Source organism: Marmota monax, unplaced genomic scaffold (assembly GCF_021218885.2).
Source record: "Marmota monax isolate L192 unplaced genomic scaffold, Marmota_monax_Labrador192_F-V1.1 WCK01_AAM20220418_F8-fsc00001, whole genome shotgun sequence".
Classification (NCBI taxonomy): domain Eukaryota; kingdom Metazoa; phylum Chordata; class Mammalia; order Rodentia; family Sciuridae; genus Marmota; species Marmota monax.
The window spans coordinates 18091303-18115886 of record NW_026693777.1 but is presented as its reverse complement, the minus strand read 5'-3'; the positions used below and the strand labels follow the sequence as shown (position 1 = coordinate 18115886).

At 40.3% G+C, this 24584-nt stretch overlaps 1 protein-coding gene across 5 annotated transcripts in view; it reads left to right on the top strand.

The window, feature by feature from the left end:
* Rad51b (RAD51 paralog B) overlaps positions 1-24584 on the top strand; it is a 573606-nt gene that overhangs the window by 539358 nt on the left and 9664 nt on the right. For 4 of the 5 annotated variants that reach the window (XM_058584544.1, XM_046461479.2, XM_046461480.2 and 1 more), the window contains exon 10: positions 24061-24139. In XM_058584544.1, coding sequence (XP_058440527.1) covers positions 24061-24139 — 79 coding nt within the window. Of the gene's footprint in view, positions 1-21339; positions 21426-24060; positions 24140-24584 lie in introns of all 5 variants that reach the window. The other variant, XR_009228352.1, reaches the window with a different exon arrangement.

Here is a 24584-nt window from a genome sequence, read left to right as displayed (position 1 = left end):
ACTTGTCCCCATTCTGGCACTGGTCTTGCCTTTTTATACCACCCCCCCCATCCCTGCACCCCATCCCCCACCCCCAGTGACTGGCTCTGCTAAGGATCTGTCAGCATTTGATCCCACTGATTTGAGAAGGTCAGTCCTTTTCAGGAGCTGCCTGTAATATTAGTTTGAATTAAAATGCAGTCTCTATGACCCCACTGCTTAAGGGATCTTTCTACATGTTGTGATGGTTCAAAGGCAATTATTTTCCAAGAAAACTCAGAGAAATAAGTTGAATGAGGGACTGCCGTGGCATCTTTGAAGGCTTGGTCACTTTTTCATCTCCTAAAATCTAATATTTTCCCTCAGTTAAGAAAATGTTTATGTTATAGTTTGAATGTATCCCCCCCAAAGCATGTGTTCAAAACTTAGTGGCCATTGTGACAGGGTTAACAGATGGGACCTTTAGGAGGTAGTTAGAGATGAGGGCTCTGCCCTCATAAATGAATTAGTGCTGTTAGGGTGGGAGTGGGTTCCTTGTAAAGATGAGTTTCTCTCCCTCTCTCTCTTTGTCCTTCCACCACATGATGACATGAGGAAGACCTTTGCCAAACAGAGGTCCCTCAACCTTGGCCTTGCCAGCCTGCAGAGCTATGAGAAATAAACTTATATTCATTATAAATTGCCCAGTGTGTGGCACTCTGTTACAGAAGCACAAAACAGACTAAGGCAGTATACATTACAGCTTGAAATCTTTAGGAACAAGTCTTGTACAAATGGTAATTATAATAGTGCCTTTGTCTGTGCTGAAACCAAGACACGAGTCCTCTTCTAATTCTTTGGTCTTCATTCAGACAAAACCATTAAGTGTTCTTTGTGTTGGACACCACTCTTCTCCCATCCCTCCTTTCTACCCCCCCCCCACCTTTTAAATATTTTTCAGGTAGATAATATGTGCTAAATATTGGGAAATATGAAGTCAAATGAAGCCCATCCTCCTGTCCTAAATTACCATACTATTACAGGAGAATACCTAGGAGACAGAAGCAGACATATAAATAAATACAAGAAGGTATTGAGGGAACTGTAGAGAATACAGTGTGGGCATCAATATTGGGCTGGTTAAATTCCTAGTAGTGAAGGGATAGTTAGAGAAGGATTCAGAGGAAGGGGTGAGAACTAGACAAAACTTAAAAGGCAATTTGGTATTGCTAGGTAGATTGGGCCTGGGGAAACCATGAGTAGAGGCCCTGAGATGGGAACTGCCAAGGGTAGTTACATTGAAGGTCGTGTCTATGCAACATCTGGATGGGGAGAGAGTGGGGCCTGTCATTTAAGCAAGGAAAAGAAGGGTATACCAGATTTGATTGCAGAGGTTCTCAGAAGCCCCAGTCATGGCAATAACATCAGATTTGCACTTTCAAGGCTCTCCTGTACAAGTTTGCCATCTGGATTTAGAGGGATTAGAAATAGGATCCATGGGAATGAGGGCCTAAGGAGACAGTGGCCATGGAGGTAGAGAGGAAGGAAGAGATATGAGATGGCAGGGAAGCAGGATTAATAGCCCTTAAGAGAGAGAAGAAGGAAGGGGATGGTTCTGATGCAGTAGGTGAGTAGATGAGGTCATTGCCCACTGAAATGGGCTAGTACAAGAGAAAGAGCAGACCCAGGAGGGGAGGCAACAGCTGACTCTGCTTGACACACGTGTTTCCCTGATTATATAGCATAGTATGGTTACTTTCATTCTTCCACTCTGAATTAAATGACTGCCATCAGGAATTAGTTTGGAGATCCAAAATGATTTCTCATAATTTACACAGAATCATGAGTGAAAATTGTCTTCCCCCTGACTCCTACCACTGTTTCCAGCCCATTTTTCCTTTCTTCCTTTTTCACCCTCAATGCTGTTTCTTTCAGAACCCTGGTTTCTGTACAGAGACAGTGGTATCAGAACATGTGAAAAATGAAAAGTTTGGAGATGCCTGCTATGGAAAGGGAAGAGTACAAACTATTTGTGGTAAAACCCTTTAACTCAGGGAGGAGAGGGCCCTATTGATAGCCATGTCTCCCTCCCACTGAATTTTGGCAAATTTAAAATCCAAGGCTGTGGCATCAGTAGCTAATTTGGAGAACCAATAGTTTAGACTTAAATATTTTCTGAAAGATACCCATCTGCAAATTGAGAATCAATCAGTAATTCCTGCTTTGTGGGTCATGCCAAGTCAATGGCTTATTTGTTCTTAGATCCACGCCCCTGTCCTTCCCTGGTCTGCTTGGTACCACAGGGAACTGACTCCTATATTTCCCAAGCTACCTTTCCATTGACTCTGGTTCATTTTGATCCCTGGGGGAAGGATGAAGGGAAGAAATATGAGAGAAGCCATGTATTTCTGTCCCTTCTCCACGCCTGCCTTTCGGTGGTGTCTTGGGCAGTGATTCTAGTTCTTCCTCCATGATCCCTTAGTTGTCCCAGGTCTAGTTGGGCAGCATCAGCCTCTGAGCTCCAGCAGTAGCACGTCTTTCTTGATTGTGGATGATAGTAGCTTCTTGTTGCCGAACTCTGGGTTGTCTTGCTGTCTTCTATTTTCCTTTCAGCTCTTCCAACATATTTGTGACTAGTTCCCCAAATTAAATTCTCTCTTGAACTGCCTGGGATGAATCCTGTTTTCTCTGATAGACCTTGACAAGTATGGGTCTTACATAAGCTCTCTGGCACGTGGCTAATATAGGAACCCAAATCTGTTCTTCCTTAGCCCTGTTCCCCAGAGGACTCATCTATGTACCATAGTTCCCCAGCCCTGTGAGTTGGGATTCTGGGCTGGGCTATCTTGGAGGGCAAACGTTTTGCACAGTGCTTCCTGCATGGCATGAGAAAAGGAGCTCTTTTGGCTCAGTCTCCTTCCTGTAGGATTTTCCAAAACTTTCCAGATGTATCTAAGCTCAGGAAGCATTTTAATGGCTGGAAATAATGTCTCGTGGGGACTGGGAGTTGAGACCAAAAGGACCTCCTCTACAAGAGGTGCATTGAAATGTTCCAGGATCTGTGTGTACATATCCAAACTGCTCTTCCCTTGTGGAAAGAATAGCAGGCTCCCATCCTTTAATGAGTTCGTGTCATAGTAGAGGCGTGATGACATAGCACAGAAGAACAGCTCTAAAGAATTCTCTCCAGGAAGGAAAGGATTGTTAAGTATGTAGTGATGCAGTTGGATTCTAATTTAGATGCCATCTCAGTTTCTATAAGGAGACTTCTATAAACTCCCTTCTTTGGGCCCCATTTGGCTAATAATAATGGTTGCAAGATTAAATTTAATCTTGTAGGGCCACTGTTACTGACTTAATGAATTGTAGTTTTCTGAGATTGTTATGAGGACAGACAACATCCGGCTGCAGAATACATTATTGGTTTTCTTCAAGCAGGTCATGGCTTTCACTGCCATGTCTCTCACTTCAAAGCCCACTTTCAGAAGGGATTCTGGGCAGGGTGCAGTGGTGCATGCCTGTAATCCCAGTGCCTCAGGAGGCTGATGCAGGAGGATTGCAAGTTCAAAGCCAGCCTCAGCAACAGCGAGGCACTAAGCAACTCAGTGAGACCCTGTCTTTAAATAAAATACAAAATAGGGCTAGGGATGTGGCTCAGTGATTGAGTGCCCCTGAGTTCAATCCTGGGTACCGCACCCCCACCCACTGCCAAAAAAATAAATAAATAAATAAAGTCCAAAAGGGATTCTGTTGGGGGATGATTATTGCTCCCTTAAAATATTCATCAAAGTAAAGTAGAAACAGAGGATCCATACTCATATGCCTGCTCATATCCTTCAATGTTGGACCGAGAGGAAGAAAGTGAATATGATTTCTAGTCTATGGAGACAAAGCCCCAGAAATGTTAAAGTTTTTTACATGTTCCGTCATTACAGGGAAAATCCGAAATTCCATCCTTTTGAAAATGACTTGAATCCAATGCCATATTGATTTATTTGGGTATTGTGTAGGAGGCTCACAAATTTTTTAACATAGTAATCACTAACCAGGATATTTTATGGTTATTTGATGACACATGGAACTTTCTAGACCTTAAGGTCAGGTATATATTTTATATTAAAGGAGAATGATTTTAATGAAGCAAGATTGAGTAGAGTTTAAGGAAGCAGATAGAAGTGGGTGCTGTACACACATTTAACTACAATTTCTGGTATCTCTGAAATGTCCACACTATTCCCTTGATAGTTCTTTCTTCTGACCAATTTTCCTTTATTAGCCTGCAAAGGAGTCTCTGAAATGAATCACAGTTCCAGAATTACCATGGAAGGACTTTTGCATTTGAATGTATCAGAAATCTAAGATGCTCTTTAAATTCTTTGAGACATTAAGATGAATTCATGGACTCTAGAATGTTATACACATATAGCCACCATCTTCATCTCTAGATACCAAGAAAAATATTTTCCATTGCAAAAAAGATAAGGATATTTTATAATAAATTTCCAGCTCTGTATCTAATGAGTTATATAATCTTGGATAAATGATTCTGAGTCATGGGTTCTTCTGTAAGAGAGAGAAATGATCTAGAAGATGATTGTATTTTCTGGTTCTATGAAAAAGAAGCCATGTCATCATGCTCCACCTCCTCTACTATCTTATATAACAGGAATATCTTTCATTGTCTTTGGGAGCTTGCCATATTATTTGTTGTGCTAACCTGCAGAACGCAGTCCTTGCACTCTGCTTATTTGTTTGGCTGAAGACTTCTCTTGTGTTATTTCTTGACAGATGATCTTAGGAATACCTTTTGAAATCTACCTGCATAGCTTAAAAATTCAGATTCTAAGCCCTCCTAGACTGAATCAGCTCTTGGGGTGGGTCGATAAGTCTGCATTTCTACATATCTGGGCCATTCTTAGGGAGACACAAAGTCTGAGATCTACTGCCACCTGATAGTACGTGTAATATTCTATGAGGAGGATGTCTTTGAGTCTCTCTACTTTTTGAGGCCAGTCTGCATAGTCCTGGCCTACTGCTACCTGGATGGTTTGGTCAGACCCTTTCATCCCTCTAGAACTTTTCTAACTTATGAGATCACTATTATTCCCATTTGTTACAGAACTGAGGCTCAGAAAAGTAGGGTGACTTATCCAAGTCTACGTAGTCATTAAGTGGAGCTGCAGCGAAGTAGGACTTAACTGAGGCTATAAACACATAAAAAATTGCCTGGGTTACTGCTCCCCAAAAGCCTCTGAAGGCCTGGGGCTCATCCAGTGTGCCACTTATTTACCCTGTGTTCCACTCTCCAGCAAAGGAAACTGGTTTTGGTTTCCTTAATGTTTACTTGGCCTCTTGCTTAAGCATTTGCCTTTCCTATTCAATAACAGTGAAAGGACCCAAAAAAAAAAAAAAAAAAAAATCCCAGGGCTGGAAACATTTTGTTTCCTACAGAAAGAATATTTTGCCGCCAACTCTGTGGTTGCAAGTATTTTTCCTGTGGTCTAGGGATGGGTTGGATTCCATGTTTTCTTGGCCAGTGTCTGAGAGCTTAGCCTGTGGCTTCCCATCAAGACAGCACACAACACACTGTTTTTTAAATGAGTGTCTAGTAATGTTGAATGTGTACACGAGTGGACAAATAGGTCTATTTAGGTATAGACTGTGTACATAACCCTCAGGCCCTTTCGGGGCAGAGTGAACCTGGGAGTGATTTCCCACATGCTAGACACATGAACATAGCTTTTTAAGTTTTCATCACTCACATAACAACCAACCAAAGTCAGATACTGACAAAATGGAAGAGAGTGATATGTGAGCCTTATGTGGATTTGCAACTAATCAGAAAGCCAGGGAATCTGAGATTCTAACCTGTCACATTTCTTTCCATTTTCAAATGCTCAAAACTAAGACATGATGTTGGTTATATAAGATGGCAGGGTGGTCTGGTAGACACACACAAGATGGGAATTCTGGTTCTGCCTCCAGGTTGGCCACTTTCAGAGTTCAATACACTGACCTTTGCTCAGCCTTGGATAACTCACTTCTTAACATCAGAAAAACAAAAAACATAAATTTATTTAAAACAAAAGTTAAACAGTTTTTGAAAAGCTTTGTGCTTCCAAGAATAAAAGCTCTTGTAGTGAAAGATAAATTTTTGAATTTTCAAACAGAATTCACAGATAAGAAATATTACTAGTGCTAGATACCATTTCTTTGCTCTAAATTTGGTTTTTAGTCATAATTTATGTTTCCAGTAAGACTTCACAGTGTGTGGTAGTGCCCAGAGCTTTGCAGCCTTATTCCCCATGGCCTAGGCTTAATGATTCTATTCCCCTACATTCTTGTCAACTACCATGAAAATGTGGATCTCTGTGCTTCCATTGCATATGGTATTAAGTGCAGTTACCTGTTGCCTGCTTTCCTGTCACACTAGCTGCTTGGCTAAAAGCCCCCCATAGTGCCTGGCACAGAGCAGATACCTAACATGCATTTGTTGACTTATGTGAAATAAACGTCTCCAAAGATGACAAGCTATTTGTAACTTCAGGATTCTCTAATGGGAAGTTCTGTACCTAGATTTCAATTGGATACTTTTTTAGATCTCAGAGTATCATGACTTCCATGAAGGAAAGTTGCATTCACTGGATTTGGAGGGCACCATTTAAAGAAACAACCAAATTCCAAAGGTGGAAAGAATTGTAAACATTTTTGTTTGATTTTGAGACAAATGGTATTAGGGCATATTTGACAAGCTATTGGAATAGAAATTGAACCATGAAGAATGTTTCATTCTAGGGAGACAGGTTGAGATAGATTTAGATTGGTGATATTGTCAGAAGACTGCTCCTACCCTGGGATGTGGAAAAACTGGTCCATCCAAGTCAGCCTCATGGGAAAGGATGACCACAAAGAAATCAGGAATCATCAGTGGGGAAAACTGGCATTTGTTCTGCTTTGTCACACAAGGCAATAGGATTGTTCTCATAGTAGGGCTGGAGTAGGGTGGAAGGAGTGGTGGTGATTTTAGTAAACCAGTTTTCTGATGACAGGGGTGAAGGGTATTTCTGTTTTTACCCTTAACAATGAGACAACAACCCAAATAACAGACTCCTTAGTACATTGAAATGCCAAAGCTAAATGAATTCATTGGGCTTTGTGGCTTTGGCTCTTGGCTAACAGACATATCCATGCATTAGGACCATAGCTTGGCAGTAAGCAAAGTGGCTGTGTGGGTCCTCAGGGAGCTCTCTGACTCTGTGGCTTTCTTTGATACATAATTGAACTTTGGCTAATTTTTCCTCTTATGGCTATGTTTATGAAGTTCAGAGGTAGGCAGAGACCCTCATTATGGAATCCAAAGCCAAAAGTAACTAGAACTACAGGATGTTTTACCACATTCTGCTTTGCTTATAGCCTTAAGAGCTGGCCCATGAGGCTTACAACAAAGATGTAAGTGAGTGGAAAAGAATGCTGAATTCTTTTCCCACCTCCACGTGGCTCTCAATCTGTAAGATTGACCAGATCCTTTTAATTTCCCTTCCTTCAGAAGGAAAGACCTTTACTTGGAAAGTGTCTATATATTACTAAGTTACTGGTTTCTGATGCAGTATTTTTTAACAACAATAGGTAATCTTTACGAGGTACTTAGCCATCTGAAACATATTAGTGATATAAATGCAATAAACTCATTTAATCATCACATCTTTGTAAGGTAAGTACTGTTATTCCCATTTTATACATGAGTCAAAAAGAGTTGTTAGTTGTTATTGTTCTTATTATTCTCCAACTTTAAGTTCAATTCTGCAAATATATATTTAAATTGACTGACTTTCCTGAATCCCTCCCTCTTTCAGTCTACAACATTAGGCCACAGGTAATTAAACAATTAAAATTAGCATTCTTAATTGCTAGCCCACCTCAAATTATAACTGGGTCTGGATGTTTTCAAGTTGTATCTTCTTATTTTGGGAAACCTCAAATTAGAACCTGTCCAAAATCATGAATAGGTGTATAGAAAGTGAATTGGATATAACTTTCCTATGTACATATGCACGACCAGTGTAACTCCACATCATACACAACAACAAGAATGGGAAGTTATACTCCATGTATGTATAATATGTCAAAATACACTCTACTATCATGTATGTCTAAAAAGAACAAATTAAAAAAAAAAAGAAAATGATTGACTTGATGAACAAGTGAGATTGTCCATCCTACCAAACTTACACAGTAGAGTGGAAACAAATGTGACGTTGGACTGAGAAGGTTTGTGGAATTAAAGGCAAGATCAAGCCAATAGACTCCAGAGGGGCTGAAGAGTGAGACTGTACACCATAATTTGCTATCTAAGTAGGGGCAATGCAACTTCTTTCTGACTCGTTTCTACTATAACCCTTGTGCTTTCCATAGCTGTCCCCAAGGAATGCCAATAACAACATTAACAGCTGCCATTTTTGTGCCAAGCACAAGAAAAACTGTATGAGCTGCTTGCTTATTTATTTATTTGTTTATTTGTTTGTTTAGTGGTAATGGGAACTGAACCCATAGCCAGGGGCAGGCTCAGCAAACACTGTTCCATTGAACTACATCCCCAACCCCAAACATCATATTTATATTATGCTATGAGATGGGTTTTTGCAATAACATTATGAAGTGACTGAGTTTACTGATGGGAGAAATAGGTTCAGACAGATTAAGACATGTCCTAAAACTAAAACAATTAGTAAATTGTAGGAAAGGGAGTCAAATCACAACTCCAAAGTGACTTTTAGCCATTAGGTTGCTCATAACATAATAAACAGTGTGGTAGTCCTCTGGTATTTTTGCTTTGCCTTGATCTCCTACCCTTTCTTTTAGTACCTGCATTATGATCTTTCTGTAAGAAAACACCTTTCTTCAATGTTTAGCCCGTGTTGTCTAGGTAGGGCTGACTATACCTACTGGCTCCATGCCTGACCAAAGGAAGGATCATATTTCCTTTCTGCAGAGATTGTTTTGCAGTAATTGGTTGACCCAAGCTAAGCTGATTAAAGTAAACCCAAGACTGAGCAATCGGGATCCCTAAATCACTAAATCGAATGTAAGCATGGAGCTCCTAGTGGCCATTTTGCCACCATACAGAGGGAACCCACTTGAGGTTGACAATGAAGTCAACCCAGTATAAAACAAAGAGATATAATGTTCTGGGGGGAGGAGAGGAGGTTCTAAGGTGATAATATAAGGTTCTGGATCCAACTGAGCCTGAGGTCTGTCACTTATAAACATTCCAGTTATGTGAACAAATAGGTTCCCTATTCTATTTAGTCTCAATTGTATATCTGTTATTTCAAACAGGAAAAACAAACAAACAATAATACACACATTAGATGCTCGCAGTGACATATAAATGTGAGGCCAGAAAGTTCTAATAATGAGAATCTTTATCATTAAATTGATAACCATATCTTCTCATTAAGTAGAGACAAGTTCTGATTATCTGGATTGACCTTTGTCCATGTTATTCCATTCCTTTGGTCTTCCTCTTCCAGATTTCCTTTTGGTCTTTTTCTTGATCACTTCCACCAGTGTGGTGAGGAAAAAGCATGAAATTTGCATTAAAAAAGCTTCACTGCCTTTTAGGGCTCTTTGAAAAGGTTCAGATAAAGAGTAAAAATACTGACTTAAAAGCAATTAAAAACCATTTGGGGGTTTTAGATAGCCTTTCTGACCATGGTTTCTTTGCGACATATTAAACCTGATGAAAGTCCTTGATGTCATTGCTTCCACTATTAAAATGCACATTTTCTGGGTTAGTCTCAATCATTAATGTGGGCTATAAAATATTCTTTCTAGTTCAAAAGTAGCATCATTAGTACTAAAATGAAATTAAGCAATCATTTTAGAAATGTGGTTATATTGCAAGCTGATTCTTAATTAAACATCTACCATGTACTGGACTAGATTCTGGAAAAAGAAAAAATGAATAATTTTCAAAATCTGCCCAGATGAGTAAATCTCAGAACCACTGACCATAATGCAGTGTGATGCTCAGGAGGAAATTAATTAAAAAGCATTTACTGACCACATAAAAAGGGACCAGTCAGAACAGATGCCAGCCATTGGGGGAAGGGGTGTTGCTTCTGGTACCATCCCACATATACTATGACAGGCAATATAGCCCTTAGTTGGTGGAGCCTGTAGGATAGACCTGGGGCTGGTGCAACCATGGGCATTTGGAGGGCTTAGGGGCAGTAACTGTTTGCCCAATGCAAACATGGAAATAATTCAGTATTTGAAAAACTGGAATGGCTTACCTGGTGCGGTCAGGCTAACAGCCTGGAAATTGCTCTGTACTTGAGATCTCTGTAAAGTGTACATGGGAACAGCTGGTCCTGCTGGAGGTGAAGCGTAGCTTCAGACGGGGTGAGTTTTGAACGGGGGTCTAATGGAATTCATCCAGGGTAGAGAAAACAATTCAAATACAGGCTTCCCTGAGACATTTCCCCAGCAGGGTCAGATTTGGAAGTTATCTGGAAAAGAGGTTAGAGGTGAGATTAGAGCAGCAAGTTTATCCATATGGAGAAGGACCTGATGAAAGATGTGAAAAGTAGGTATGAGGGAGCCAACAGTGGCTTTCAAGACATTAGAACTCCGGCAATCTACTAGTGACGACATTGGGCTTATATGCAGGGTCTTGCTTGTCTGGCAAAGAGAGAAAACTCACTTTAAGATTATTTAGACATATGATCCATGTACTCTACTAGGACATCTCTGTTATAAATTTATCAGATTACTCTGAGAAAACTAGACAGACATTTAAACCACTAAAGTCCTGGCTTGCTGCTCACCCTAAGCAAGGAGCTGGGAAGCAAGCTTTTTTTTTAAGGCATTTGTCATCTTCTGGATTCCCAAAGCCTTCTGGGTTACCTCAAAGCTGGCTCTTTCAGCTTCTTATGGGCAGAGACCTCATTGTATTCGTCTTTGTTTTCCTTAATGTCTAGCTCAGTACCTGGGACATAGGAGGTACTCCGTAAATATTTGTTGAATGAATATAACATTAATAAGTCATTCAGTTCTAAGTAATCATTGCTTATACTTACTGTAAATACAGTTTTATATAATTGCAAAGTGTATCTGTCCTTTTTAGGTCTTGTATTTTTACTCTGGCAGGAGAGGTTTCAGTGATACTCGGCTGGAGGCTCTGTCTGTTCAACAGAAAATCCCTGGCAAGAACAAATTGCATCCGGTCTTGACTTCTGACCAAATATGGCAGAGTGCTCACTCTCCCTTTAACTTGACTTTTCCTACCTGTATAAGTCAGATTTTTGTTTATGTATTCTGAAATGGAGGAAAAAAAGTGATGCATGCTACTTTGGTTGGGGGTGACTAAGCAATATAGAATAGCACAGAGTAGGAAATAATATCCTGTAGAGGTATATAAACGTCTACACATTTTCTCTGCATGTATAGATATATACACACACTCACCACATGTGTTTTATTGTCTGCTTTAAAAATAACCTATCATTGCAGATCATCTGTTCCTGTACATATATTGACAAATCCCTTTTTCACAACAGCATAGTATTCCATGGTGTGGATTTACAGAAATGTAGTCAAGAGGATGGTAACATTAAAATAAATGACATTTTGCCTTCATTAAACTCATATCAGGAAAATTTAAAATATTTTATTTTTAATTATTAAAACAACAGATATCAAAATAACCCCTGCTAATAAAAGTAAAACATCAACAAGAATATATTTTTGATCCAAACAAGACAAGTCACAATACAACCTCACTTCAGAAATAGCTAACTCAGTTCATGAATATTATAGCCATGCTTTGCTTCACCATTAACCTGGTCTAACCCTGCTACTTGGGACTCCAAAGAGCATAGTACAGATTTTACAAAGACTCCATAAAAGGTGTTCTGAATTGATCTGAACTGAATGGGTTTTTAAATATAATTATTTTTAAAAAAAATTTTTAGTTATACATGGACACAGTATCTTTATTTTATTTACTTATGTTTATGTGGTGCTGAGGATCAAACCCCATGCCTCACATGTGCAAGGCAAGCGCTCTGCCACTGAACTACAACCCCCAGCCCTACAATTATTATTTTTAAAATGTATTTTAATTGGAACTATCTTAATTGGGCTTCTTTCTTATGATTAGATTTTAATGAGGCTTGGGGATATAGCTCAGTGGTAAAGCACTTGCCTAGCATGCACAAGGCCCTGGGTTCCATCCCCAGTACTACAAAAAATAATAATAATAAAATTTAAATAAATGGGGAAATGGCTCAGAAAACTGCTCCAAGTCACCAAATGAATCCAAGCTCAGAAAAATGAAATACCTTAAGTCCCATCCCTTCAGCTGTCCCCAAACTCACATCCTTTACCATGTGACCTGTGAGAGTCTGTGATTCTGTAGGGTGCTGAGGAGAGCTAAGCATTCCAAGATGCTGCGTTGCTGAACCTGGTTTTAGTTTTTGGGTTTTTTTTTTTTTTCATTCTTTTTTCTCTTACCTTTTTTCCTCATTGGTGTCCTGTTCCTCCAAGACTCCTGAATGTCTCCCCTGGGGATGACTCTGCCTGCCTGCCTATAGGAATCCCTAAGTAGTTATCTCTAAGCTTTGAAGAAAACTCAGGTGGGCTCTTGTCTGGTAGATGAAACCTTTTGTCCCATAGTCATGAGGCAGAGATCTAGTTTATTCCTAAACCATGATTAACTCCTTGGGAAGGAGTGGAAATTGAGAGTTATATTAAGATGAGTGCCCTACGGGAACAAAGGGGAGGTTTTCCCCATTGTTGCACCTCCTAATTAGGCCATGCCCACGGTTGCTGTGTGCCATTCCAGAAGGTAGTTGACTGTCTGGGAGGAAGATAGGAGCAGAGGAGTGACAGAATGAAGGGGACATCAAAAAGGTTTGCAAAAAATTTAGACCTTTCTATGACCAGATCTTCTGTACTTGCCTCCCATCCTACCTCGGAAGGGCCTCGGGAGAGAGCCTGTGCTCATACTCTGTTCTATAGTTTCTGACATAAAAAGTTTTCCTCACTTAGAATCACTGAGAAGGGACTGGTTTGCTTTTTTCTCATAACTTTCTGTATTACTTGTCTATAGTGAACATGTGTTATTTATATAAGCAGAAAAGCATAAAGCCACATTCATAGTGTACAGAAGGAAGAGAAAAAGTGTTGCTTGGTGGAACTGGCACATAGTTCCATAGTATAGTCAAGTCAACAATAAAAAGACTTGTGGGATTAGGATAATGTAAAAGGACACTGGAAATTTGAGTGGGGCTGTTCCTAGCATGATGACAAAATAGGAAGACTTTCCCACCTCCCACAATTTATTTGGGAGCTGAGTACCAGGCTGTGCTGGACCCCCTAGAGGACCCTTCCCAGCCCAGAAACCATCCTATATTGGACAGTTATGACTCTCTGATGGTCACATCCATGAATTTTCAGCTTCAAGGCCCTGTGTTCTAGGTGAGATAGCCTCCTGACTCATTTCTAGATGATGTGCTCTGCCTGGTGGCACATGCATATATTAACCAAATAGACTGCCTGAAGACACAAATTTAGTCCAAACATGATTCTAGTGAGGATTTCAGAGCCTGACAAGTCAATGGGATTATTATTATTCCAAAGTCTGTTCTATAGTTTGTAATGTTTGAAGTAGGCCCCCAAATCTGGTGGGTTCCCAAAGAGACTGCATAGTTTTAAAACTCCTTATATATCCAATCTGGTTGCTGTCAAACTCTTCTAACCAAGTTCTCTTCTAAAATCCTTTCCAGGAAGCTCCCCATTTCTTGAATTATTTCAGTCTATGAGCCTATTTCTGTGGGATAAAGATACCTTGGTCTCCCAATAATATTTCATAAATGACTCACACGATGTTTATATAGAGTATAAGATTTGGACATAGTCACATTAAAAATATTAAAAATACAAAAGACTAAGCTGACAGGTTCCTGATTGTGGCCTGACAACACTGGAATCACTTTATGAAGCTCCAGCCCTCCTCCATCTTATTGAGCTGGTTACAAAAACTAATTTAAACTAGATTGAGTTTCACCACTAAAGGAAGAGATAGGAGGGTACTCTACTGTCTCTAACACTTTCAACCACCTGAAATCCTGTCTGGTGTTTCTGTCTTGTCCTTTTTCTGTTTCTGCACTGAAAGAGGACTTTGGGGAAATAAGAAGAATGCTGTGGTAACAGGGTAAACTAATTTGACCATCCTCTGAAGAAAGAGCATGTTGATTTCTCACATTGGTTCCTCCACCCTTCACAGCAGAGCCAGGGATGTGGTGCATTACACAAACCAGTCCCACTTGACCAGCTGTTTTTGGATGTGTCAAGCCCAGATTTCATCCTCTTTACATAGAAACATGTTGCCTTCCTTAAATCAGTTCCTGTGAGACTAAAGAAAATCCCATGTGGCCCAAACATGATGTAATAGGGATGTGTGTCTCAGAATTCAAGACACACCCTCTAAGTTCCTGGCATCTTTTTTACCATAATAATCACACATCCACAGCCTTCCTTCTATGACCCTTGAAGGCCAGAGCTGTGTTGCCTTGGCTGTGTTTTCTAGCAAGCCTGGACAAAAAGATCCAGCACTGCTTCCTGTGGGTTATGGATGGTGCTGGGAAGTTGGGCATGCTTAACTGGATGTCCAAAGAGCTCAGCATTTACAGCTGGCCAGAGCTCCTATGCATTTTGTTTTTATGGTCAATTAAAAGATAGAGAAAGAAAGGGCAGAAAAAGGGAATGGGTCTCTGTCACTTGAAAAAGTCTGTAACAGTATTTGGTTGCTTTAATTGGAGCTAAAGTTTCCAAATTCAGATCACAGTGAAACCAGTTCATACTTACTAGTTAAGTTGAAATTGGCAATACTTATATGAGCTTTTGTTTTTAAAAAAAAAAAAAAAACAGCTGTTTGCAGGGGGACACGCCTGTAATTCTAGCAACTTGGGAGGCTGAGGCAGGAGGCGCTCAAGTTCAAAGCCAGCCGCAGCAATTTAGCAAGGCTCTAAGCAACTTAGTGAGATCCTTTCTCAAAATAAAAAAGAAAGGATTGGGGATGTCGCTCAGTGGTAGAGCACCCTGGTTCAATCCCCAGTGCCATAATGGGGCTAGAGACATAACTCAGGAGTAGAGCACTTGTCTAGCACGTACAAAGCCTTGGATTCAATCCTCAGCACCAGGCACACACACACATACACAAAAGAGAATAACGATATTCTATGAAAAACCCTGAACTTGTAGCCTCAGGCACACACTTTCTAGGAGATTCTACCTAGGGTCTAGAATTATGTTTCATTAGGGATTCAGACCAGCTTACTGTCTGTCCCCTTAAGTGCTATAGGAAAAAAAAGTTGGCCATATAAAAATAAATTAATAAATTCATGCTGGCTCAAATACATTTCATTTTCCACCATTTGCCAGCCCTATATAACTTCTACAGATTTTACTCCCCTATTTTTGAGAAGGCAGCTTAGATGCCATTGATCTCATTCCCTGCTTTCCCCTCAAGCCTGTGAAGCTGTTGGTGTTGAGGCTTCAGAGTTCTGTGGAGAGTGATTTTCCAAGTGATGATGCAGAGATTCTAATCAGTATAAGATCCAGATATGGGTTGGGAGCTGGACCTCTGCCACCTTCTCTCAAGCTCCCTGCACATGATGACGAGGGAGTTCCTATGAGGATCACTGAGTGCACTTCAAGCCCCCTGCTCTTACAGCCTCCTTCCAGTTGCAGATCTTCCTGTCTGGAGCATTTCCGGCCCTCTGCCCCTTGGCATGGAGAGTTCAGAGCAACCTGGGGAAGGGACAGAAGACTGAGGTTATCACAAACTGTGGAATTATCTGATGCAAGACCAACTGGTTTGTTTTCCTCCCTGGCTCTCTTCCTGGGCTTCTAAGCAGCTGAGAAAACAACCTTTTTCTAAGTCTTAGACAAGGAGGAAAAACCCTGGCATGAAGGATTTTTGTCGCAGACACTTGGCATAGCTAGAGGAAAGGTTTGTTTAATTTAGCAATGGGTTTTATTACCCTAGGATTCCACTTGAGGAGAGATAATAGCATCCCTCTCAAAGGACATTTCAGAGCCAGTGGGTTTCTCCCTTGCTTCTCAACAGTACCCTTGCTTGCAGATAAAAGTACCAAACATATTCAACTAGGACAATCACCTCTATGTTCATCAACAACCAGATAAGCCAAGTGTAGTAGCACACACCTGTAATCCCAGGTATACAGGAGCCTGAAGAAGGGGGATCACAATTTCAAGTCCAACTTTGGGCAATTTAGCAAGACCCTGTCTGAAAATAAAAAGGGCTGGGGATGTAGCTCAGTGGTAGAGTACCTCTGGGTTGGGAGCTGGGCCTCTACCACAAACAAAACAAAACATATAATCTTGCTGAACATGGGGAAGACTGAGACAGGATTGAAAAAACTAACAGGACAGGAAGTTGTGGATGTGTACAAAGTCATATTTCTGAGCCATCTCACTCAGTTGCTTCTCACCCTATTTTCTGGACAGAACGTATTTTGTCGTCACATTATAGCAGAGAGCAGGACAGAAAGAAAACCAGTCAGACCACCTGCCCCTACAGGAAGAAATTCTCTGCCAGCTCATTTCCCTCTGTCCTTCACCCCCAACCAATCTGAGCTTTGGGGTAGTGGGTAAAAAGGGGAAGGAAATAGGAGAGAGGAAGGATTCATCACCAGTGTTAAAGGAAGCTTTCCTGGCATAGGAATTAAGGAAGAGAAAGTGGAAGAACTGGTGCCAGCTTGCCTTCAGTGCATGGCTGTCTCTTTATGTCTGCTTTCCTGGTCACAAAGGCAACACTCACTGTTTCCTAAGGTGGGGCTCCACTGCAGGAACTCTCAGAGAACCAGCCAGGACCAGAGCTCCACAAAAGCAGCCTCCTGGGTAGCCTGAACCCAAGGTTTCTGACATCGGTGCTGCCTGCTCCACACTGGCCTCTCTGGCCACCCACTCTGCACTAGCCTTTCTAGCTACCCATAGAGAAGGACTGGGCTGGGTTGCCTCAGATGAGGGCACACCTATACTTTAAAAGGAGGACACAGGCACTATCCCTAGAAGGTATCACTGTCCTGGAGAAGACCTGGAGTGCCTATGCCCAGCACTTTCTATTCCGTGGCTCCTTTTCCACTTTCTGAGCCTTTTGGAAGTGGGATCAAGCCAGGAAAAACATGTGATGCTATAGCAAGCTGGAACCAAAGACTTGACTTTGGGCCCTGTCCAAGCTGAGAATCTGGGCAGGGATTGACTAGGCAGCCTGCTATTTTCTATGGCATCTTCTAAGTCCCCTAACTTTGGGAAGGGGATGCCAGATAAATCCTGAGAGTGGGTATGACTCAGTAGAGCTGCTGTGGGTTACCAATTTGTGATTTATGCATTCATTCTTGCATTTCAAAGATAAGCTTCCATTCTATAAATAGCACCATTCTCGAGGTTGCTATAAGAAGCAGCAGCAATGATGTGGTCATGTCTTCAAATAGATGATGAGGAATTCAGGTAACATTAACTGTAAAATAGTGATGAAAGCAGTGTTATTATTAGAGGTACAGATAAAGCATAATGGGATTAAATAGAGATCACCCTAGGCTGGAGAAACCAATATAAGTTTCTGGAAGAGGTGACATTTACAGGAGTATGAAGAATAGGTAGGATGTGGACATTAAGAGATGAAAGGTGGAAGGAAAACTGCCAGTATGGAATTCATGAGCAGCTACAGCACCTAATTACTTCTTTGTCTTGAAGCATGCAATATCCATGCTGCAGGGGGGAGAAAAACATCCTTCTTTGTTGCTGTGTATTTGGCCTTATTTGATGTTTTTCTCCACAGAAGGAGAGTAATCTATATGTGGCAGATTGGGGACTGCCATCACAGTGGTTCTAAGGGCCTGTAGAACCAGGTAGCCTGAGTTGGAATCCAGCTTTATCAGTCATAAGCTACCTGCCTCAAAGCATTGTTGCAAAGATTAATGTTGGTTGGCTATGGTTGTTCTTGTTATTGTTATTACTGTAGAACCCTGGAAGGCTCCCCACCTACCCCAATCCTATTGTACTTTCTGCCATTGTAGATACATTCCTCTCCTTTGAGAGCTTATATTAAAGTGCAAACACACCTGTGAAAGGGAATATTGGAAGGTTTCAACCAGCTGTCACTTTAGGGCTAGAGAGAATTAACTAAGAACTTGTTTGCTGAGAGTGAAATAGATACCCTAGGAGAGGAACATAAAAGAAGGAGGAGAGGATGTGCAGGGAGAGGCTCAAGAGCCCCAAAGGCAAACTGCTACTTCCACCCTTTAATTAAAGTACTTAGGCCTCTGTATTCTCAATTGTAAGATGGGAGAAACCTCCACGCATAAAGTAAGAAAAACGTCCATGCGTCATTTTAGGTGTTCAGAGCTGCAACACACTGACTGGACCCTATGGAGGTGAAAGAGGTAAGGTCAAAGCAAATGCCTCCAAACTCTATCCCTCTAAGGGTTCAGAATATGCATCTGATAAATAAACAGAGGCAGAAGCCGAGGTAGAAGCAGATGATAGTCTTTTAATAAGTTCAAATTCACACAGGGTAAATTGAGTATGCCTGGCCCAGAGTACAGTGTTAGTTGATGGACGGATTGAATGCTCAAGATCAAAGGAAACATAGTAGAATGTCAAAGTGGGAAAAGACCAACAGCCCAAGGTTTCTCTGTGCTGTTTTCTGCCATTGAATGTCAACTTCATGAAAGCAAGAACCTCTCTATCTTGTATTTTTCCAGCAAAAAGGAAAAATACCATAAATATGTGTGGATTGCACAAGTGTATAGATGAGTGGATGATATAAATAATGGAAATTATTTATACCATGATTTGGGATTTAGGCATATCTTAAATATTTCTCAAAATAATTTAAAAATATTGGTAACCACTTTCCTTGAAAGAATAGGCAGTAGAAAATAGAACTGGCCTTATATGAAGGAAATAGTCAAGAAAAAAATAACCTATCTGTGGGAGTAGAATTAATAGCTCACCATACCAAATATCTATCATGTGGAGCTCCAGGCTTTCTGAACCACATATGTCTATACTTATTCAAGTACATATTTCTTTGAACACTTAGAGAATTCCAGAGTCAGCTCCACACAATGCACACAGGATTGAGTGGGATCAGAATTTTCACTAGGGACTTGGAGGGATTTTTTAGGCCTCTAGGCCTCCCTGCAGGACATTATATATTGGAAGAAGATAGATTGACACATGATAGCAGCCCAGGTCAGATATTAGAACAACCCAGATTTATGGAATGGCTGAACACGTGAAACAGAATAGCCTAAATTTTCTGCTGGGGTAGTTGTTTACTTTAGAGAAGATAGTTTATAGTTTGAATGACAGAAAAGCACATGGGCACTGGACATTGATTCAGATCTTTAAAAAGAAGAATCTGTGTGTATTCACAAAGATACATGGCAAGCATCACTCCCTCCCCGACCCTGAAATCTACTAAGTGAAAAGCTAACTTACATTTCCCCTCCAAAACCAACTGAACTGAAAACTTATTGATCCATCTCCTCTCAAGTAGGTAACACTATCAAACTCTAGACCAGAAAACTCATATTAAACACCTTCACCCAGTGCTCTGACAATCATGTTTGCATTGCAGTATGTTAATTATTGATTGCTTTGGCATCTTCTCCTGGTTTTTTGTTTTTGTTTTATAAATTTTTTTTTGGTTGTATATGGAGTCAATGCCTTTATTTGTTTTTATTTGGTGCTAGGATCGAACCCAGTGCCTCTCACTTGCGAGGCAAGTGCTCTACCACTGAGCTACAACTCCAGCCCCATCTTCACCTTGTTGGCTCTCCCATTTTTCAGCTTTGCTTTTGGACTCTGGGCCCCAATCTATACACACTGTGTAATGTATGGTTTGCTGAGTCAAGAGGACAGCAGAACTATCACAGCCCTTGTTCCAGATACTATACTTCCATTGCAATAACCCAAGACCACACTATATCTTTGAGAATCACATCTTACTCCTGACTCATGTTGAATTACTATTAACCAACATTTCTAAGCCATTTTCTGAATGCTTTATTTTATCTCCTCCATTCTATAGCCAAAGTTTGTGCTCTGTTCTCAAGGATTTCAGCATTCTAAAACACATGTAGGATTTGTCCTAACATTTTTACCAAATTGAGATTCATTAGGATATCATGATTGTATGATCTAATATATGAATTCCTCCTCTGACTTTCTTGTCTTCTATTACCTTCCTATTATTAAAACATCCCATCAATAAGGTTAGTTACATGATCCAAAAGTCAAAGAAGTCTTTTCAAACTACTCTATTTAAAAATGACACCCTCCTCTGATATACTACATATACTCTTTACTATACTCTTTTACTGCCCTTGTTCCCCATAGCACATATAATCACCTTAAGATACCATATTTACTTTATTGCCTTTTTCCTCCTTTAGCTTGTAAGCTCTATTAGTGCAACATTTTTTTGTCAGTTCTAGTCCCTGCTGGATTCCACATTTGTTGTATGGATGCAGTTGAATATGTCAGCATCCTCATTCAGGTCAGTTAAAAATGTTGAATGGAACAGGACCAAGGCTAGAAACCAGTGCATCACATCAAAGGTTGATCCCCTCACAGGTTGCTACTGAGCTTTGAGCCACTTACAAATTCACTCTAATGGTCTTAGTATTCAGTGCAACTTGTCTTTACTTTATCTACCAGGCTGTCAAAAGAGTTTGTCACTTTTTTCCCCCCAAATCAGATATTTTATGTTGATGACAGCCCTCTGATCTAGAAGTTCTGTCCCAAAAAAAGGAAGTGGGATTCATCTGACATTATTTATCACTTCCTCTTTCTGACTGCACACAAATCATCCTTTTGATGACTTATTTTAAGTACTGCTCCCAAAAAGAATGGAGCATTAATCAGTGACCTGTTCAAACCCATTGATTGCCTGCAGAAGGGTCCTCACAGGTGTGAGATTCCCTTGGCTGGGACTTAGGACTTGTTCTTAGGATAGGCATTAGACTACCAGAGGTGGCACCAAAGAGTTGGAAGGCTTAGGTGCAGGGGCTATTATTTCATCAAGCATTGGAATGTCACATTATTGATTGCTATTTATTTATACCCTTTTGGTTTCATGTTTGGTTGCTACATTTAGACAATAGCAATCTGAGATTTGGGGTATGTTTAGCTTCTTTCATTCCTATTTGATCTTGTTCCTTTTCCCCATTCTTTCTGACACAATTGTGGTTTAGGCCACATCTCATAATTTATTCTCATCACTGAATTACTGTAGTATCTTTCTAATTGGCTCTATACCTCCCATCTCTTGTTTTTCCTTAGATTCTTCAATCAGGCTACTTATAATGTGATCTTGGGACCACAGCATCAGCATCTCTTGGGATCTTGTTGGAAGTGCAGACTCTCAGGTCCTGTTCAAAATCTACTGAATCAGAATCTGCAGGTCAGCAGGACCTGCTGGTGATTCACACCCATATTGAAGTTTGAAAAGCACTATCCTTTCTTCTGCCATGCCGTTCCCCTGTGAAAGGGCTTCCTTAAACTTCATGTGAACCTCAACCTCAGTCAGAAAATGATCCATCTTAATTTTTAGATGTCATGTTTTTAACATGAAAGTGTAATTGCCTACCTATACTCATTGGTTATGAAAATGGTTTGCAAGTTTGTGAATAATTTTAGAGCAGCTACTAAAAATTATTGAGATTCAACTAGAGACTTCCTTATTGAAAAGCAAAGTATTTGGGGTTTTGGTGAGCTTGGAAATGCTCCTGTTGTTTATTATGCATTTACTAGTGTTTGACAAGTATTTTATATACTTAATTTAATCTTCATGATAATCTCATTTAATGCTTTTATCCCCATTTGACAAATGTGGAAACTGAGATTCAAAAAGTTTAAGTTGTCCAGCATCACAGTATTGGTTAGAGTTCAGTCTATACTATATCACAAAGACAGCTGAAATACAGTGATTGAAACAAGTAGCTCTGTCCTGAGGGGACAAGTGACCCAGCTAGAAGGTATTGATGCTATCTGAAGTCACCAAGCTTTCTCCTCCCATGTTGCTTCATAATGACCAGGAAGTTGTCCTGTCTATGTGGTTGGAACTGGTTCCTACCCTTGGGAAGGGGAAAAGAGAAAATGAAGGGCATGCAATTTTCTTATGAAAACAGAATCTGGAAGTTCTACCTGGCATTTGTACTCATAGTCTGTTAATCACATGGCCACACACCTTGTTGCAAAAGAGGCAGAGAAATGTGGGAACTTGGGCAGTTATTTACTAAAAAGAAGAAGGGGAGTGGCTAATAGGGAATATGTGCAGGCTCTGCTGAGGATTAGCCAACTAGTAGAAGAGCTAGATTCAAACCCCATGACTAAAACCTGTGATCTCCTTACCCCGTTATTCTACCACTTCTCATAATTGACAGATAAAAAATGTTTGTTGAATTGAAATATGTGTAAGCCTTTTGGTTGTTTGCAATTATTTCTTCCTTCTTCCTTGCTTTCCTGATTACCTAAGTGGTTCCGTGACCCAATGTAACTTTTTTTTTTTCCTCAGCACTAGGCATTGACCAAGGGCCTATGCACATATACAGACATGCAACATTGCACCTGGCTTATCACTATTTTTTAACATATATTTTTTATAACTATTTTATTTTTTTATTTTTTGTGTGGTTCTGAGATCAAACCCAGTGCCTCAACTATGCTAGGCAAGCACTGAGCTATAGCCCCAGTCCCTTGTCACTATTTTTGATGATATTATTTTGATTTGAAAAACAGGAAACTGATATTCATATTTCTTCAATAAAATATCATAAAAATCTACCAATCCTTAGAGTTTCTGTAGAGCTTCATGAAGTGTGACAATGAGTTAATGATACTGATTTTTTTGGGGGGTGGGGTGGGTACCAGGGATTGAACTCAGGGGCTTTCAAACGCTGAGCCACATCCCCAGCCCTATTTGTATTTTATTTAGAGACGGGGTCACACTGAGTTGCTTAGGGGCTCACTAAATTGCTGAGGCTGGCTTTGAATTCGTGGTCCTCCCTGTCTCAGCCTCTCGAGCCACTGGGATTACAGGCGTGTGCTACCACGTCCAACAAAGATACTGATTTTTTAAATAACCGAATGATCATCTCCTTTTAAATAGGTATTTGTTGTAGAAGAATGCCATTGCCAAAAGTGCTTTTGGTATTTTGTTCTGGCTGGTGTTATCAGTCACCTCTTGCTACAATAATGCTTCATGATACCACCACCAGAAGTTGAGAGGTATATAGCAGTATTTAACTTATATGTGTATAGGCCCCCCGAGTTCAGCTGTTTAGATGGTCCTGGCTGACCAGCTCTTTTCAGGCGTCTCTTACCCTTCTGAGATAGCAGCCTAGCTTGGACATTTTTTTTTCCTGGCATTGGCAGAAGCATAAGAGAACAAATGGAAATACTTGAGACTTCTTGAGGCAAATCTGGGAACTGGCACAAAACAACTAGCCAAAACAAGTCATGTGGACAACCCCACAGTCAAGGGCATGGAAAATGTGCTACACCTTAAGAGAAAATATAGTCACAAGATAAAGGGTGTAAATACAGACAAGGTGAGGGATTGGGTCCAAGAAAGCAATTTACCATTGCTTTGTCTTTGGCAAGTTAATTTGAATAGTTGCAGTAATGGTAAATATTTTAAGGATCACTGAATTTTTTTAACTAACTGTTTATTCATAAAATTAAAGAATGGAGCTAGGTTTATCTTTGAGCAGAAAAGTAGCTGTGACATAAAAAATAATGTGTCTTATTTCTGCAAGAATTGGTTCAAGAATATGGCACTTGGTGACAGAATATTTGGATAAACACCATATCCTTCTAAAGTGATCATTTTGAAAGGATATCATTCATTTGAACATTTGGTTCTAAAAAATTTTTTGAAAATAATAAACCTTATGACTTATAGTCATGTGATACCACTCTATGTCAAAGTTAGAAGAGTAGTAAATAGAGACTCATACCTGATTCTTTGTCTGACTCTGGAAAAATGTGATTTATTTGCAGATTCTCATTGCCAAATCCCCTCTGGCTCCCTTCACCTCATTTATTTACACCATCAAGGAGGAAGGCCTGGTTCTTCAAGGTAAGATCCTTAGGTTAAGCCATTTCTTCAAGCTGACTATGCTGATATTACCTCTAATAGTGAGGTAATATTGCTGTGGTCCAAAAGAATCTATTTTAGGACAGAATCAAAGGCCAACGTGAATTGGCCAGTGATATTTCCCTGACAAGATCAAGAGATTGGCAGTTGTGGCAAGAATTTGACAAAAGGTTGAGGTGTGGATGAGGGAGGACTATATTGTTAATAACAGATTGGGAGAACCAAAAAGTGAAAGCAAGAAATCTAGGAATTGCCACCATCAGTCTTCTACAGAGATCCTATGGTGTGAACTGGATGGTGTGGAGGAGCCCTCTCACTTCACAGGCTGTGGCAGCATCTGGACTGGCAGCCTATGTCCCGACTCCATGAGCTCCATTTCCTGCCTCCTTATGGTTACTATGTTTCCCTTTCTGGTGTTTGAGTCCCA